Raw genomic sequence first — 17,560 nt, 5'->3', positions numbered from 1 at the left:
GAGAGCATTTCATTGGTTGGTTCAAACAACGCTGCAGGTGTTCGCCCGATGCTTGCGTCGGCAGTGACATAAATTTGACCTCCCCAGCTTGGAATAAAAGCAGATCAGAATAGTTTTGCGCTATTGGGCGCCAGTTACCGGCTATTCCAAAAAAAGTTTCAGCATTGTTCGGCATATTATTGCATCTTTAGTGCGTAGGTGCCACTCAGACGCTGGAAGTTGTCGCGGTTTTGTGACGTCGCATCACAGACAGACGAAGTGGATGCAGCCCGAATGACGGTGACCACTAGGGGAATCCAAATGGAAAAGAAGGTGTAAAAGCGGAACGTTTATTTTACTTTTGTTCGGCCCAGTCAGGCATAATCACTGTGTGAACGTCAAATAAAAATGGGGAGCTTTCGCGGTTCTTGTGGATCGCGTCACAGAGAGGAGAAGTGGGCATGGCTCCAAAATTACTTGACAAATTGTGTAGAAATAATGGCAGAAATTGAATGGAATATCTTCGCGTTATAGCGCCCCTGTTAACATGACTATCAGCGTTTCACATGTTCATATTTTGCGCACTAATATTGGCTGATGAAAAATGCTCTAGATGGGGAAACCATGGGTGCGGCCAGTGTGGAATATTGCATTTGGAGTATTTCAGTCATAACGGTTATCCTTAAAAACGTACGTACACCAATTAAAGCCAAGTTAGCTTCCCGCGGATGTGAAAATAACTTAGAGGAATCACAGTAGAAGACAATGTCTACATAGGAGTAATTCTTTCTCCTGCTATTTGTAAGTTCTTCAAGAATATAAAAGTTATTTTCATAAAATATAGCTTGTGCTTTACTTTTTAAGAATTTGTGATATTGCAGGTATCACGAATTTTCTTATCTTACTTTTGTTCTTGTAAATAACCGCTCTCAATGTCAATCATATCAATTGTCGTTGTGACGTCATTGTATTTCTGGTGATATTTTCAGTGGTAGCTTATATTGACAATATTTACATGCGATAGGTAGAAAAAAATATGACAGCTGAATTGACACTCGAAATATACATATACATGTGCAAAATCGGAAGTGGGGTGGACAAGGGAAGCTTCTTGCTGGCGCCAGCTTTTTCACCAACGGACTTCCCTTCTTCGGAGCAAGAACTATACCGTATGTATAACATCGCTAACTATGCGATTAAAATTAATGCAATTTGAAGGCGTCAAGTAAGGTTTGACAAAAGTTTGAATCGTAGGGAATCATCATGGGCCACTTGCGCAAACATACTTATAATGATTACACACGAAAGTAATATTGTCGAAATCGTATTAAAATAGAACTACTGAAAGTTTAAATTTCACCACGAGAGCCCTTACTAAAACATCTGGTTATACCTTCTTTTAGGATATTTTTATGCAGTTTATTTATGTAGATTATTTCGGTATTCTTGCTCACTTGTGCCGTGTATAGTCAGTAAACATATTTTTTAGGATGTTCGAAGTAAAAGCTGCAAAGAAAGTTATCGTCTGGTTCACCAGAAATCTTAATAAAGACGCACATTCTGGCGTAGTTGCTATGGCACTGCCTTGAAGTGCATGTTCGGTATCGTGCCCTAAAGCGTTAGGCTTAAACAACACAAGTTGCACTATGTCTCTCAATTAAGATAGACGGAGTGCCTGCGGAAACGGAGCCCATCGTTTCCCCAACCCATCTGTCACGCGGCTGGCCCTGTCGCATGGGAAAGAAGCCTTCGCCAACGCTTTGGTAGGCGGATGTCAAAGGTGCACTTGGAGGACTCCGCGCTGTTTTTCAACCAGCCGGACACGAAACAGTTAATTTTTGTTGCGATTGGTGGGTGAATTGTTCATTTCACTGGTGTGCGATGAGGCGGTAGGTCAATGAAACGGAGGAGTGGTGGGCGTCGCAGTTGAGTCACATGTTGCTTGACTTTGACGGCGCTGTTCTTTGGGGCGCGATCTCTCTCCATTCTCTTTCTTGGGTTTCCCGCCCACGTCGCCTTTGTAGGAGTGGAGTCCTGTCGGCGACGACCACCGCGGTCAGGTCCAGGTTCGATTACTTTTGTTCTTTATGCCGAGGAGTTTTCCTCCTTCCCCGTTTCCGCTTCCAATCTCAACTGCGCTGCTTCCACCTTCCCGCCCGTCGCATCGCAGGCAAAGCAAATCCCGGAATGCCCGCCGGAAGTCGTGGTGGAAGGTGACGTAGATGACCGGATTCAGCGCCGAGTTGGCGTAGCCCAACCAGAGCGCGAAGCTGTGCGCCCAGTCCGGCAGAGGTTGGCCTCCCAACGGTCGCACTAGAGCGATGGCGAAGAAGGGAAGCCAGCAGGCCGTGAAGGCAGTCAGAATTATTCCCAGAGTTATGGAAGCCTTGCGCTCCCTCACGGCGACCCTCAGGCTCCTCGTACGGGGTCCCGGCCTCGCCCTGTGCTCGGCTTCGACGACCTTCTTGGCGGCTCGGTGGATCCTCCAGTACATGGCGAGCATGACCACCAAGGGTATGTAAAAAGCTCCAAGCGTGGCGTACAGCTGGTAGGCCAGGTGCTGGCAGACGAGGCAGGTTGGCATGTCGGGAGTGCCGTGCTCGTTGCCGAGTACCAGAAGGGGCGGCACGCTGATGAGCCCGGCGAGAAGCCAGACGGCGCCGATGCAGGCCCAGGCCCTTCGCGCCGTGCGCCGGACGCCGTAGGTCAAGGGTCGCGTGATGGCCAGGTAGCGGTCCACGGATATCATGCACAGGTTGAGGATGGAGGCGGTGCAGGAGGCAACGTCCACGGACACCCAAGCGTCGCAGGCCGTCGGACCGAGGTCCCAGCGGTGACCGGTGAGCTCGAGGTGCAGGGCGGGAGGCATGACCAGCAGGGCCACGCAGAGGTCGGAGACGGCCAAGGACACGAGGAGGTGGTTGGACGGGTGTCGCAGCCGGCGGACGAGACATACGGAGAGGCAAACGAGCGCGTTGCCCACTGCCGTGGCGCCGATAAGCGCTCCGAGGCACAGGGCGAGCGCCAGCCCACTCAGCCTGGATGTGGGGTCACGGCACGCAGCCGTCCACACTGCTGATACGGCTGGTGTCTGCACGTCCCGGTGGCCGCTCACGCCTGCACAGCGGAAAAGAAAGTACAGGCTTCAGTTGCGCGTGTACCCTAACGAAAAAAAAAACAAGCTCCGTAATCAGTAATCCGATTGGACGATATGGGGATACCAAATAAATACCCGTATATTACATATATCGTATGGACATGTCTTACATTACGATATAGAATCCCCGTATGGTCATATCATCACGTTACATTTGACCGATGTGATATATTCACATATACTGGTTTATTTTAGGAATGTGCATATGTTCGTGAACTGAATATCGGGATGAGACGCGACGTGCGCCGTATCATATAGGGGAAAATACATGTCCTATTTTGTATCCCTGAATGGACATATAAGGTCTTTCGATATAGGTCATATATTTTTTATCGTATACCATTGTTTTAAGTTGTTACGTTGACGGCTGAACGCGTATACGCTGTCAGTACAGAACAAGGCAAGCAAATACTTACTTCAGGCTCGCTATTGTAGATTTATTGTTGCCGATACCTAAGTCAGGAAATGCATTATCAGACATGTGGACAAATGTCATAATTTTAGCACTATGCAGCGCACTTTTCTCAATAACCGTGTCGGGAATGTTCAACTTCACAGATTGGGGAAGTACAGGTTACGGAAAATGATAGCAGTGAGCTTGTGCTACTTGATCAGTACACTCATTGACTTCACAAGATCGCCACCTTTTGCTCATGTGAATGGGAATTAATTGTGTTGTGTTCCTCTCATGCTCTATTCGCTTTTTTTCTTGACGAGCTGATTGAAAAAAATACATGGACTTCTATATTGGCGCTGCCAGTAATCTTTTTTATTAGTAAACTTGTATTCTCTACGTGAGACACACCTGCACTTCGTTGGGTGCCTTGAAATCCCTAATTCCTGGCAACTACGCAATTCGTAGAGAATAAAACTCTTTATTACCGGCGAAATTGTCAAGTTATTCAGGTGGATCTTCAAAGCAGGCGTCACATCGGTTCCGCTGTTATGGCTACTCACGCTGCCTGCGCATATGACGCTGACCCCCTCCCCGCCCCGTCGCATCGTCCTTTGCGAAAACCTGCTGCCGTGATACGTCGGGCCGTACCCAGTTCTTCGCCAAGTCACCAGCTTCACATGTGAGATGTCACCTGTGACTTCGACGTCTTCTACCCCACCAAGAACGGACATCGTGCACGTATAGGGACTTAGGCCCTAAAGCTCGCACTCTGATTCGGCACCCTAGGAAGGATCGAGACGGTGCTTCCGCCGCCTGGGGTTACGCTGTGGACGAAAGGACGTTGGGAGGAGAAGAGAAGGTTGAAGTGTCTCGATGATCGGTAGATGGTTTTACTCTGACTACTAAGCTATAACCTTGTAACTGTATATATTGTAAATACATATATTTTCGCCCTTAACAATATCACGCGAGCGTCGACAGTGGTGGCGTGTCAGTGGCCTTGTAGCGATGAAGGGGGCACTCCTTAAGCGAACAGTGGAGCAGAATATTTTCCAACTTTCAATCGTCTTGCATCCACGCGCGTACTGTCGCCAATCGTGCCGCCAGTCGTCACTAAAACGCCACTGACACGCCGTACAATCGACCATCGACAATGTTACTATAAAACATTGCGAGGGGGTACATGTACTCGAAGGGAGCTGGCTGACGAAAAAAAAAGGGGGGGAACTAACGTGCTTAGTGGCTAATTACGTGCTAACCCTAATTAAACATTATTTTTTACTTCTAGGTTACATACGTAAAGTGCTAAGTGAATATGATTCGCAGTGTAGACGAAATGCTCTGGAAAAGAATGGAAGGCTACATTTCCCTCTATTTGACAGCTGTCAATTTGTTCGGACAATGACATACGTCACGTGCAGATGGAGAAGTTCTTTCAGGTTGCAGATAATTTTTTTATCAGCGATGGAAACCGAGACGGAGATGTAGGCTGTCTCAATCAAGTTCAACTTCGCCACGCTCACTTGGTGTATGCGTTAGCCCTTATCAGTTATTCTTGTGACGGCAGTGCCTGTCTCAATTTCTAGTAGCAATGAACGGAAATAGAATAATAAAAACAGAATAAAAAGAAGTAAAAAATAAGACAGAGATATATTGCGCATACATAGGGTCCTACACATATTGTGATGAATTTCATTACTAGAAGGCTGTGGTGTATGTAAGACATATATGCAAGTACGCACAACTGTTCTTTGTGAATATGCAAATTTCATGAGGTGTTAGCGCGTTTAGGCGGCGCCGGCTATTGATTTTCACATAGTGATTTATTTATTAAAGTCACAGGGGGGGGGGCACTTACGATAAACAAAATGTTATTTAAAGCCAACTCTTGTAGATATGTCGAACCTCTTAACCTTGAAGTATTCACATAAACATCAAGATCATTGGAAAAGAAGTTGTGGCACAGCCCAGACAGCTAGATTTAACGATTTTTAAGTTTTCAAAGCATCAATCGTCTTGGGTGCTTACTTCAGTATATTTGTGGCGGCAGCGGTTATGAACCGGAAGAAAGGAAATCCACTGCGAAAGTACGCAAACGTCAGCACATTTTACGACACGCGGCAACAGCCCGCTTTTCTACGAGACGTGTAGGAAAGAAGGGTTTGGCATTGGATCTACATCACCTCAGATTTCCGGAGGGAAAAAATAAATAATAAAAAAGCGCGACAGCGTGGTCGCTAAAACAAGCGTGGAGTTCGCGTTCTGGTGTTATCTTATCGCCATTCATCAATTGGAACCGAGTGCCAGCGAACTCTCTGGAAGTGCTAACGTCCGCGAGAAAAAAAGGAGTTTCTTTCGCCTCGTCAATCACCCATATGGCGAGAGGAAGAGAACTTCCTGAAGTTTGCTTACAACCATAGCGTTGCCTCGGAGACGATCAAAAAAAAAGGAAAAAAAAAAGGAATGCAAGTTTGCCGAGGTTGAAGTTTCTTCCACAACACCCGCAGCGAGACAGACGGGCGGACTCGTTTGAACGGGCGACCAGCTATCGGTTCGCAGTGCAGAGCGTTCCAGCACGAATCCTCTTGTTTGGGCGTTCACGGAGACCCGCAGTCGCTCGGCGCGCTGAAACAAAGGCCCTGAGTTGTGAATTAACTGCACCAGACCGAAAAGCGTGTTTCGCATGGAACGCTTTTGCTATTAAGTTTGGTCAAGCCCAGTTTATGTACCGCAGTGCCTGTTCATCAACGGAATGTGCTTTGTCCTATGTGCTCCTTTAACGAGTTAATGGTATGTAAAACTTAAATGCCCCCAGAGGAGACTTTCTTAGAATTTATCTAATTATGAAATAATGAGTTCGTGCTTAGTGAATAATACATATTCCAGGGTATCAAGACTGTATTAACGTGTGAGAGATTTTGTAAGCCAAATGATGCAAATGTTTCTGATCATCATCATCATCATCAACATCATTATTGATATTATTATATTATTATTATTACTGCTATTATTATTATTATTATTATTATTATTATTATTATTATTATTATTATTATTATTATTATTATTATTATTATTATTATTATTATTATTATTATTATTATTATTATTATTATTATTATTATTATTATTATTATTATTATTATTATTATTATTATTATTATTATTATAATTAGGTCTGCCTGCGTCGTAGCACTCGAAAACGGTTGACGTGCCTGGTCTATCTACCACATGGATCGCAAGCTCTGCACCATCTGACGTCATCAACCCACCAGACACCTGACACTTGCACGTGCTGAGCTGGCATCGTTCAACGAGGGTCCAGCGCCGACCAATCAAAGCATCACACGAAGAACTGGAAACTGTAAAACCGAGCGTTCCCCCACGATCGGCTGCAGTCCGGCGGAGCGTGTGAACCTGTCATAATCGCTTGTTCTTCTTGTTAGGTAAGAACAGTTGCCTTTGATTCTCGGTTGTTTTCACCTTTCTCCGCCGGACTGACTCGTTGAGCTCGTGAAAGTACCTCGTTTTCTTTTATCATGGTATTTGAAGAGTGCATTGCTTGCCACAGTGCGTTGCCCGATGATGGTCATTTGATGTCGTGCGCTGAATGTAAACATGGCTACCATTTGGGTCAGCCTTGTTCAGGCATAGCACCTAGTACTTTTGCGAACAAGAGCCAAGCTAAGCGAGAAACGTGGGTCTGCAAAACCTGTCGGGCTGGCAGGCAGCGAGACGCTTCAGCATCGCAGATGGATTGTAGCCAGACAGGGAACAGCAGTTCTGTAGAGCCATCCTTGGCTACTGAGCTCAGGGAAATAAAAGACAGTATTGCTTCTTTGTTAACTCTGCATGCAAAAGTGGATTCCCTGCTTCTGCTGAAAACTGAGTTTACTAAGCTTTCCATGACTGTCAATAACCTAGAGGAATAGGTCTCATTTGTGTCTAAACAGTATGACTCCGTACTGAAGGAGATGAAAGCTAACAAAGAACGCGGAAAGGTCCAGGAAGAGGAAATCTTGCGCTGGAATGAAACGGTCAAAGCCCAAGCGATACAGCTTGATCTTCTGCAGGATGTACAGAATGAGAACGAACAATACAATAGAAAGAATAACTTGGAAATTGAAGGCCTTCCACTGGAACAAAATGAAAATCTCAGGCATGTTTTATCAGAGGTAGCCATTAAGCTAGAGCTAACGAACTTTTCAAGCGCTGATATAGAAGCGGTGCACCGCTTGCCTAGTAAACGTAAAACAATCCCGGCAGAGAGAGAGAGAGAAACAACTTTATTGAGCCGAGCTCGACATCTTCTTAGACGCCGTCGATGGAAGTGGTTCCCTCTTCACGGGACCCATATGCTTCCCTAGCCGCCTGGCCCCTGGAGATCAGGACGAGCTGGTCTTCCAGGGCGGTGCTGGTTACCAAGGTCTCCCATCGCTCGGTAAGGGTGGATGAGGCATGGGGTAGGGTAGTGGGGCAGTTAAGAGGTGGGGGGATCGCCTTGATGAAATTGCAGACTCCAATGACGTGTTGGAGCGTGCCTAAATGAGTTTTGCAGAAGGTACAATCCTTCTCGTACCTTTCCGGGTACATCTTGTTTTGAAGGTAAGGGTGCGGGAAGGATCCTGCCTGTATTTGCCTGTAGATCGCTTGCTGTTCTCTGCTAAGCGATTTGTGAGGATCGGGGTAACGGCGCCTCTCCGTCTTATAATGGTTCGTAATGTCTCTGTAAGTAAATATGGACTGTGGCTCATCTTCCTCAACCCGGTGTTCCATCTCTCGGGCGAACTGGTGGGCAAGTTCGTTGCCCTCCAGCCCAGAGTGAGCCGGTGTCCATATTAACTCAACTTTCCTTTCAGGTACGTCGCGTTTACTTTGGAGAATATCTAGTGCCGCAAGAGACACCCACCCCTTCCTGTAGTTGTTATACGCCTTTTGCGAGTCGGTGACAATTCTTCCCACCTTGGGCTGCGCGAGTGCTAGCGCTATAGCGGCCTCTTCTGCCACCTCTGGAAAAGACGTCTTGATGGAGGCGCAGGTTACGAGCACATCCCGCGTCGTAACTGCCAGCGTTGCTTTCGATGAAAACTTGGGTAACGAAGCGTCTGTGAAGAGAGTGACCCCCTCTTCCTCTTCTACTATTTGACCCAAAGTCTCCGTCAAGGCCGCTATACGAGCTGCTCTGCGGCCGTCGTTACGACCCGACCTCATGTTTCTAGGCAGTGGCTTACTGTGGATTTTATGCACCCACAACCTGGGTAACGGCCCCGTTTCCTTCCGCTCTGCCTCTTGCCAGCCCAACTTGGCAAGAACGCGACGTCCCGCCGACGTCTGACTGAGCCGAACTCTTTGATTAGATAGATGAGCTTCTATTAGCTCTTCGACGACGTTGTGCTTGGCCATGCCGAGAAGCTTGTCGGTCGAAGAATGCTTCGGAATGCCCGGCGCCATCTTGGTTGCCTTTCGTATAATGACGTTCAACTGGTCCCTGTCTTTTTTCAGTAACTTGAGGTACGGCGCCGCGTAAACGATGCGCGACGTCAAGAAGGCCTGGACGAGCGTCAGTACATCGTCCTCCTTCAATCCCCTTTGTCTGTTTGTGACTCTTCTGATCATGTTCGAAATTTGTTCCGTTGAAACTTTGATTTTGTCGATCGACGCTCCCGCCTTGCCATTGTTCTGGAAGATGACACCCAGGATACGTGCTTGCGTGGTTGGTGTTATGGTCGTCCCGTCGATGGTGATGCGTACGTTCTCTTGGTCTCCTTTCTTTCTTCTTGGCTTGATGACGAGTAACTCGGACTTCTGTGGCGAGCAACTGAGGCCGCACGATTTAGCGAACTCGTGCACGGTCTTTGCCACTCTCTGAAGGGTCTCCTCCATCCAACTCTCCGACCCTGCCCTCGACGTCCACACAGTGATATCGTCTGCATAGAGAGCGTGATCTATGCCCTCTATGTCGTGAAGCAAAGTCGGGAGAGGGAGGAGTGCCAGGTTGAAGAGAAGCGGCGAAAGAACCGATCCTTGCGGAGTGCCTCTGTCTCCCAGGGCTATCGGTTCCGATTTCTCCTCTCCAATTTTGATGGTTGCCGTTCTATTGCTTAAGAAATCCTGCACATATTTGAATGTCCGCTTTCCGCATCCCGTTTGGTGCAGGTTACGAAGAATACTTTCGTGTGTGACGTTATCGAAGGCCCCCTTGAGATCGAGCGCCAGGATAGCTCTTGGCGTAGCGGTCTTCGCTTGCTTGATAACCAGCTCGTGTATTTGCACCAAGACGTCTTGCGTGCTCAGGTGCCTCCGGAATCCGTACATGGTCGGTGGCATCTGATCAGTGACATCCAAATGTCTCTGAAGTCTCTTGAACACCATACGCTCGACCACCTTCCCTACACATGACGTGAGGGAGATGGGGCGTAGATTGTCGACGTGGGGTGGTTTCCCCGGCTTGGGAATGAAATGCACCTCCGCTTCTTTCCATTCTTTTGGTAACGAACCCTTTTCCCAGGACGCGTTGACGAGGTTTAGCAGTTCAGCTCGGCTTTTGTCGCCCATATTTTTTAGCATCTTGTATGTAACGCCGTCAATTCCCGGTGCGCTGCCTTGATTACTTTCATCGATGGCCGCAACCAGCTCCAGTTCGGTGAAGGCTTCGTCCATCTCGACGTTGCTATCGCCTTCATACTCGTGAGTCGGGTTACCGCTCTTCTCGGTCTTGAGGTATTTACTTGTGAGTTCACGAATGAGCTTCTCCCCGTCACCGTCGTAACTGTTGATCGTTCTTGTGAGGTCTCGGACGCATGCGCTCTTGCTTTTTAATGGATCTATGAGGTGTCGCAACACCTTCCAAGTCTTCTTCGTAGACAGTGTGCCTTGCAGGTCATCACACATCTTCATCCAGTTTTCTCTGCATAGTTGTTCCGCATACTCGGTCACTTGCTTGTTGAGCGCGTGTATACGTCTGCGAAGCTTCTTGTTATGTCTTTGCCTCTTCCACCTTCGAGTAAGACCGTGCCTGGCCGCCCACATGTGACTAAGCCTGCTGTCTACGAAGGGAATTTGCGTGGTAGTAGTAATCTTCTGCGTAAATTTCTTTACAAATTCGCGTTGCTTTTTGGCCCATGCCTCATACGTCTTGGTGTCTTGGTTTTCGTCCTCGCCTTCACTGTCTGCGCTTCTACGTAACCGGTCCCAGTCTGTAATGTTGGCTTGACCCAGTTTCGCCTTGATGTCAGTCCCCCCGAGGGTTACACAAATTATATCGTGATCCGAGCCAAGATTTTCCCCCGTGTTACGCCAAGTTACGTCGAGGTTCCCCCGAACTAGCGTCAGATCAGGTGTGGTGTCTCTGACCGTGCTAGTGCCTGTCCTGGTTGGTACGCCCGGTTCGTTAACCACCTCCATGTCGTGGTCCTCTATAGCTTTAACCAATTGGTTTCCTCTTTTGGACGAATATTTATAACCCCACATCGTGTGGGCGGCGTTAAAATCTCCTAGCACTAAAATCGGTCTTGTTTTTGCTTCTTTAATGCAGTCCAATATGGTGCCTTCAAAGTCAATGACCCTGCTGGACGGTCGGCAATAAGCATTCAGGACGAAAAAGTTCTTGTCCCCCCCCACTCTTCTGCTGTGAATTTCGATGAACGTATGTTCGCAGCCTCGCTGAGCGGTCACGTGTTGTGTGGCCGCCACGTTGCTGCGGACCAAGATCGCAGTACCCTTTTCGCTAGGGTCCGTATACGTAATGTATCCCGCGAGCTTGGCCCGGCCGTTGGTCTCTTGTAACGCTATGATATCCGGTTTTTGGTCCAATTTATCAACGAATAGTTGTAACTCCCCTATCTTGTTTCTAATACTCCTACAGTTCCATTGAAATAACACCGCAGTCTCTTTCTGCTTTGCTTTAGTCTTCGTCATTTTCTACTTTTTGAGCGGTAGATTTGCGCACGGAACCAACTTTTCGCGGCCTGACCCGTAGATTAAGCCGTGGTGACTTCATCTTGGCAACGGTGAGATGCGTATTTTTCGCATCCATCGTCATGAGTCTAACGGAGAGTTGGCTGCATTTGGCCTCCACATTATCCATTTTTACTGTTAGATTGTTCACTTGCGCAGACATTTGGGAAACTTGGCTGGAGATTTGCGTAAGCATGCTCATGACCGACTCCATTGTCGGAGCAACGGCGGCCTCAGCCTTCTCTTCCTCCATGGCAACCACTGCCGTTTCTGTCTGTGGAGTTTGCGTCACTGACTGCGTCAACGCCGGTGATGTGATCTGCGCCGATGACGTGATCAGCTTCGTCACCGCTGGAGTAGCGCTGGTGGTGTCTCTCTTGGGTACTTTCCTTTTAACTGCAATGACGTCATTATCACTGTTCTTTGTTCTACTGAGCGTCTCGATACGCTCCATCATTGCTTTTATCTGATTGTTTTGGTCCTTGATTTGATTGTTCTGCCTCTCTATCATCTCCTTGAGTTCCAAACAGTGTCTACACTCGTTGTCTTTGGAAGGGCGGGAGGAGGGGAGGGGAGGGAAATTGCTATTGTCGAGAGCGACGGGAGACCCCGCTGTCCAGCCCACCTGTTTCTCGGCGCCGTTGCTCCGCCGGGTCTTCGACTTGGACCTCGAACGAGATTCTCGCCTGCGAGCCCCAGCTGCCGATGGTGACCTGGTATCGCTCGTGCTTCTCCCTCGCCTGGTCTGGGAGCGGCTGCGACGCCCGCTCGGTGGCTGCCACGCTGTCTGCTGCCACGCTGGCACCCTCGGCTGCTGCCGCTGCTGCTGCACCTGTTCTCGTTGCTGACGTTCCCAACGCCGTTTACGAACGACGTATGGCGTCTTGAACCTCGCTGTACACTCCTTGTCCGCGGTGAAGTGGTTGCCCCCGCAGAGGCTGCACTTGGGGTTACTGCAAACATGGCTTTCTTCAGGATTCTTCATGCCGCAACCGCGGCATATCTTGTCTTCGGGGTTAGGATAAACGTCCATCCGGTGACCGAGGCGACCACAACGGTAGCACATATCGATCTGCTTGCGATACAACGAACACTCGACCAGCAGGTTGCCGTATCTGATGTAGTTCGGGACCTTGTCGCCGTCGAATGCGATGACCACCGTTGTCGTCTTGCCGATGCGGTTGGCTTGCATAGCAGTGGGGTTATACTCTTGAACGATGTAGTCGTTGATTTCTTGAATAGTGTCCGTCATCGGGACACCCCTGATGACGCCCTTAACGGTGCCGTGGGGGGCGGTCTCGTAGGCGCTGACTTCGTGTGCCGTGCCGTTGATAGTGAGGCTTCTGACTGCCGAGTAGCGGTCCGCGTTCTCTCGCTTAGGCGTACTGATAACAACTATGTTTTGCTGTTTGTTCGGGCAAACAACATCTTGCGTCACCTCCTCGCCACTCACATTCGCAGCTGCGACGATGGCTCTGCTGATCTCGAATCTAGATACTTCCCCAATGTCCAGACCTCCCCTGGGACGCATGACGATCTTGATATCTTGCCTCGGCAACACAGGCATCCTCGCTGCCTTGAGTAGCTTGCTCTTGAAATTTTTCCGCTGCGGGCGACGATGCCCGGCAGCCGCCGGCCCCCCGTTGACCGGGGTTAGACTTAGCTTGCTCTCTTGCTCTTGGGTCTTCTTCTCACCGGCGACGCGCCAGCCAAACTTCTCGGAAACTTCATCCGGCATTATTTCTTCACCGTCCACTTCCACACGCATAGCGGACGCCATTTTCTTGAAGCACGTCGCCTCTAGGTCCCCGGCAAGGTCGATGGCCCCGCCGGACCACGCCTATGCACGGCCGCTAGGTCCTGCTTTCTTCAGGCTTAGCTCGCAGCGACACTGTGCTCGTAGAAAAAATCCTCCTAAATCGGAGAGAAATGGTTTCGCACCTCAGATTTCGGTATCCACACGGTCCTTGTAACTTCACGGATGCCGTTGTGTGAGACCTTGCATGAGCTGGGGCGAATTACCGGGCCTTTTGCCGAAAAATCGAGGAACACATGTGAGACACGTCAGCACATACCATGGCTCATACCCTCTCCACAATCCCGGCAGTCCTGATACGATTCACTTCGATAGCAGCGAGAGAAGCTTGGTTTGATTCACGAGGAAAGCTGCGGCAAGAACCAGAACGGTTCTCTACCCAAACTGTTTTTCAACGATAACTTGACAAAGACAAATCGCAGTCTGTTTTGGCGTGCAAGAACCGTATCTAGGGAGAACGGGTACAAGTTCGCCTGGGTAAAAGGTGGTAAGATTTTTGTAAAGAAGGACGAAGGTGCACCTTTGATCCGAGTAATCAGGCCAGCTGATATTGCTAGGATTGTTTAAGCAGCATGGCGTCTAGTTTCTGTGTGGTTCCTGATTTTAGAAGTTTCAAAAGTACGTTTGGCTTGAGGTCACAACACAATTTTACTTTCATCAGCGTAAACATAAGAAGCCTACGAAAGTAATGGAATGAATTTAAAGAGATAGCGGAAGCGGCTAGCAATTACGCTGACGCTTTTGTTCTGACTGAGATAAATATACCACAAGTCGGGGCTGATATGTTTACGCTGTCTGGTTATCGTTCACATTTCGTGACCCGGCCATGAGGGCGTGGAGGTGGTTTAGCGATTTTTGTTCGTGACATGTATGTGACGTCTGGAATACATATTACGTTCGTTCATGCGGAATGCCTGGCCATAAAAATAAATCTTTCAAATACAGATCTAATCCTACTTTCGATATATCGTCCACCTTGTAACAGTGTGAGGCGATTCTTGGGAGAGCTCGATGAAATACTGGGCAAATGGGGTTCAGCTGTGCAGTTATGCTTAGCTGGTGATTTGAACATAAATACGCTATGCGTCACGTCAACCACTGTTTCCGATTACTTATCCATTTTGTCTTCTTATGGTTTGGAATCCATCATAAATCATCCAACTAGAGAAGAGTGCTTAAATAACCGAGTCGTAGCATCCTGCATAGACCACATTGTGGTGCGCGCATCTGACTATTCTGAGGCTGCTTGCGTCATAAATCATAAATTAGCTGACCACTACTTTGTGGCATGTCGCCTTTCGAAGCCTTCTCTATCTACAGAACATCAATCGGTTGGGAACACAAAAAGAAATAACATGAAAATCCAAATCACTAATACAAAAATGTTGGGCCAACACATCACTAGTTTTGCCTGGTCTTTGCTAATTGATGGCAGTGCACCCGATAAGGTATACGAAAAGTTCTCCACTCAACTTAAACACTTCGAGCGCCTAAGCACATATACTGTCATGAAAAAATGCAGAAATAATGTAAGCTGGCTTAATGCTGATAATATGCGTGCCATATCTTTTAGGGATTTGCTCTGGAAGCGCTGCAAACGCTCTCCTAAAAATGAGATATTAAAAGCTGAATATAAAAGTACAAGAAACAGAGTAGTCGGGCTCTTGCGAACAGCAAAGAGAATGTATTTTTTTAATAAATTCAAGGAGGAGAGGAGACAAAGGAGGGGAAAGACAGGGAGGTTAGCCAGTGTATAGTACCGGCTGGCTACCCTGTGCTGGGGAAAGGGGTAAAGGGAATAAAAGGAGAAAGAAGAAGAGGAAAAAAAGAAAAAAAAGGAAATTCACAGAGTAACGCGAAACTACGCTCTACAACGTTCAAAGGCGGTCACACAATTCGCATGTCCTTAAAAACTTCAACAAAGCCCTTAAGGCCTTCAGTGCCGAAGCCCGTCTGGACCAACGTCCTAGAGCTTTTTCCTCTGTAAAGGGGCGATTGTCCAGTTTTGCGAGAGCGGTCACAAGCACTGTTCTTCGCACTGCGTAACGGGGACAGTCACAAAGGAGGTGTTCAATCGTCTCCTCGCAGCCGCAGGTGTCACAAGTAGGGCTGTCGGCCATTCCGATACGGAATGAATATGAGTTCGTGAACGCCACGCCGAGCCACAGGCGGCACAGAAGTGTTGCTTCCGCTCGTGGCAACCCTGGTGGTAGGCGGAGTTGCAGACGTGGATCCAATTTGTGGAGACGTGCGTTCGTGAAATCACTGGTGTTCCACAGATTTTGTGTAAGCTCGCGGGCGAGGGAGCGAAGACTTGTGGCTGCATCTGTTCTTGACAGTGGTATGGGTATAATCTGGGCGCCATCATGAGCCGACCGGGCAGCGTTGTCCGCACTGTCATTTCCTGAAATTCGACAGTTACCCGGTATCCACTGGTAGATGATGTTGTGTCCCTTGTTGATTGCGTGATGGTGGAGTAGTCGGATGTCTGCGACTAGTTGCTCATTAGGTCCATGGTTGAAAGGGGACATCAGACACTGAAGAGCTGCCTTTGAGTCACATAAGATGGACCATGAATGTGATGATTTCTGAACAATAAACTCCAGAGCAGCACGGATAGCTGCGAATTCTGCAGCCGTCGATGATGTAATGTGAGATGTCTTGAACTTGAGGGTGACGCGCTCTGTGGGAATCACCACTGCTCCAGCTGAACTATTAGAGGATACAGAACCGTCAGTGTAAACGTGGATGAGTCCTCTGTGTTGTTCATGTAGCACTGAAAGCACGGTTTGTTTGAGGGCAAAAGTTGACATCTCTGTTTTCCTTTTGATACCGGGAATAACAAGGACAGCCTGGAGTGGATGGAGGCACCACAGCGGTTGAGATGGTCGTGCTGCAGGCGTGAAGTTTGACGGTAAAGTTCCATTGTTGGCGGCAATAATCTTGCTAAACGCTGAACGAGGTCGAGTGGCAGGAAGGGAGGCGAGATGATGCGATGGAAGTCGGGCGAAGTGCCTGATATGCATCCTCAAAGTGTCGACTTGAAGATACGTGTTGATAGGGTGGTCATGCGCGATGGCTATTGTTGCTGCCGTGGACGCACATCTAGGAAGACCAAGGCAAATTCGCAGAGCTTGAGCTTGTACAGATAGGAGGGCACGGAGGTTGGTCTTGCCGGTCCCACCCCGTACAGGTAAGCTATAGCGCAGGAGACCGAGGAACAGTGCGTTATAGAGTTGGAGCATCGCACTCACAGACGCACCCCATGACTTTCCCGCAAGAAATCTGAGCACGTGGGTTATCATGACTAATTTCCTTTTTAGGTAGGAGATATGAGGACTCCAGGAAAGGTCTCGGTCTATTATCACTCCTAGAAAGCGGTGCGTCTTCTCGTAGGCAATTGGCTGTCCATTAATTCTGATAACGTATGGTTTCATTGCTTTACGCGTGAAAGCGACTATAGAGCACTTCTCGCAGGACAGCTCCAGACCTCGTGCTCGAAGATAACCTGCTATTAGTGTGGCCGCTTTTTGAAGTCTGGCGCGCACCTGAGGACGCGTCGCTCCTGATGACCAAATGCATATATCGTCTGCATAGATCGACACATGGACGGATTCCGGAAGGGTATGAACCATGTCGATGAGCACCAGGTTAAATAGAGTGGGGCTCAAGACTCAGCCTTGTGGTACGCCTCGGTAGGTTTTGCGTTGTGATGACGCACCGTCCTCTGTTTGCACAAAGAATGACCTGTCCTTCAAAAAGCTGGATATCCACCGAAAAACAAGGCCGCCTAGGCCGACATCACCCAAGGCGTCCAGGATGGCTTGATGGGTTACGTTGTCATATGCGCCTTTAACATCCAGGAACATCGCCGCTGACAGCTTCCTGAGGCTTTTTTCGTGCTGAACAGACGAGACAAGATCTATGACGTTGTCTGTAGAAGAGCGTCCGCGTCGAAAGCCTGCCATAGCGTCAGGATATAACTTGTAATGTTCTAGATACCACTCTAGACGCGTCAGCACCATCCTCTCCATCACCTTTCCTAGACAACTGGCCAGAGCAATGGGACGATAAGACGCCACGTCTAGGGGTGATTTACCTGGCTTGAGCAAAGGCACAAGGCGGCTGGACTTCCATGCAGCTGGAACTTCTCCTTCACGCCATGAATTATTGTACACGTCTAGAAGTGCATGCTGGGCTGTGTGACCGAGGTTTCCAAGAGCTGCGTATGTCACCCCGTCAGGCCCAGGCGATG

At 48.5% G+C, this 17,560-nt stretch overlaps 1 protein-coding gene across 2 annotated transcripts in view; it reads right to left on the bottom strand.

Moving 5' to 3' along the window:
• Positions 1-927: 927 nt before the first annotated feature.
• Positions 928-17,560, bottom strand: part of LOC135899677 (5-hydroxytryptamine receptor 1-like) — a 208,784-nt gene continuing 192,151 nt past the window's right edge. Inside the window, exon 2 of one of the 2 annotated variants that reach the window (XM_065429003.1) lies at positions 928-3,096. In XM_065429003.1, the coding sequence (XP_065285075.1) occupies positions 2,036-2,848 (813 nt within the window). In that variant the 5' untranslated portion in view covers positions 2,849-3,096 and the 3' untranslated portion in view covers positions 928-2,035. The remainder of the gene's footprint in view (positions 3,097-17,560) is intronic. The other variant, XR_010563686.1, reaches the window with a different exon arrangement.

Source organism: Dermacentor albipictus, chromosome 7 (genome assembly GCF_038994185.2).
Source record: "Dermacentor albipictus isolate Rhodes 1998 colony chromosome 7, USDA_Dalb.pri_finalv2, whole genome shotgun sequence".
In the NCBI taxonomy this organism is placed as follows: Eukaryota; Metazoa; Arthropoda; class Arachnida; order Ixodida; family Ixodidae; genus Dermacentor; species Dermacentor albipictus.
Note: the sequence above shows the minus strand (reverse complement) of the source record. Positions and strands in the feature narration are given on the sequence as shown.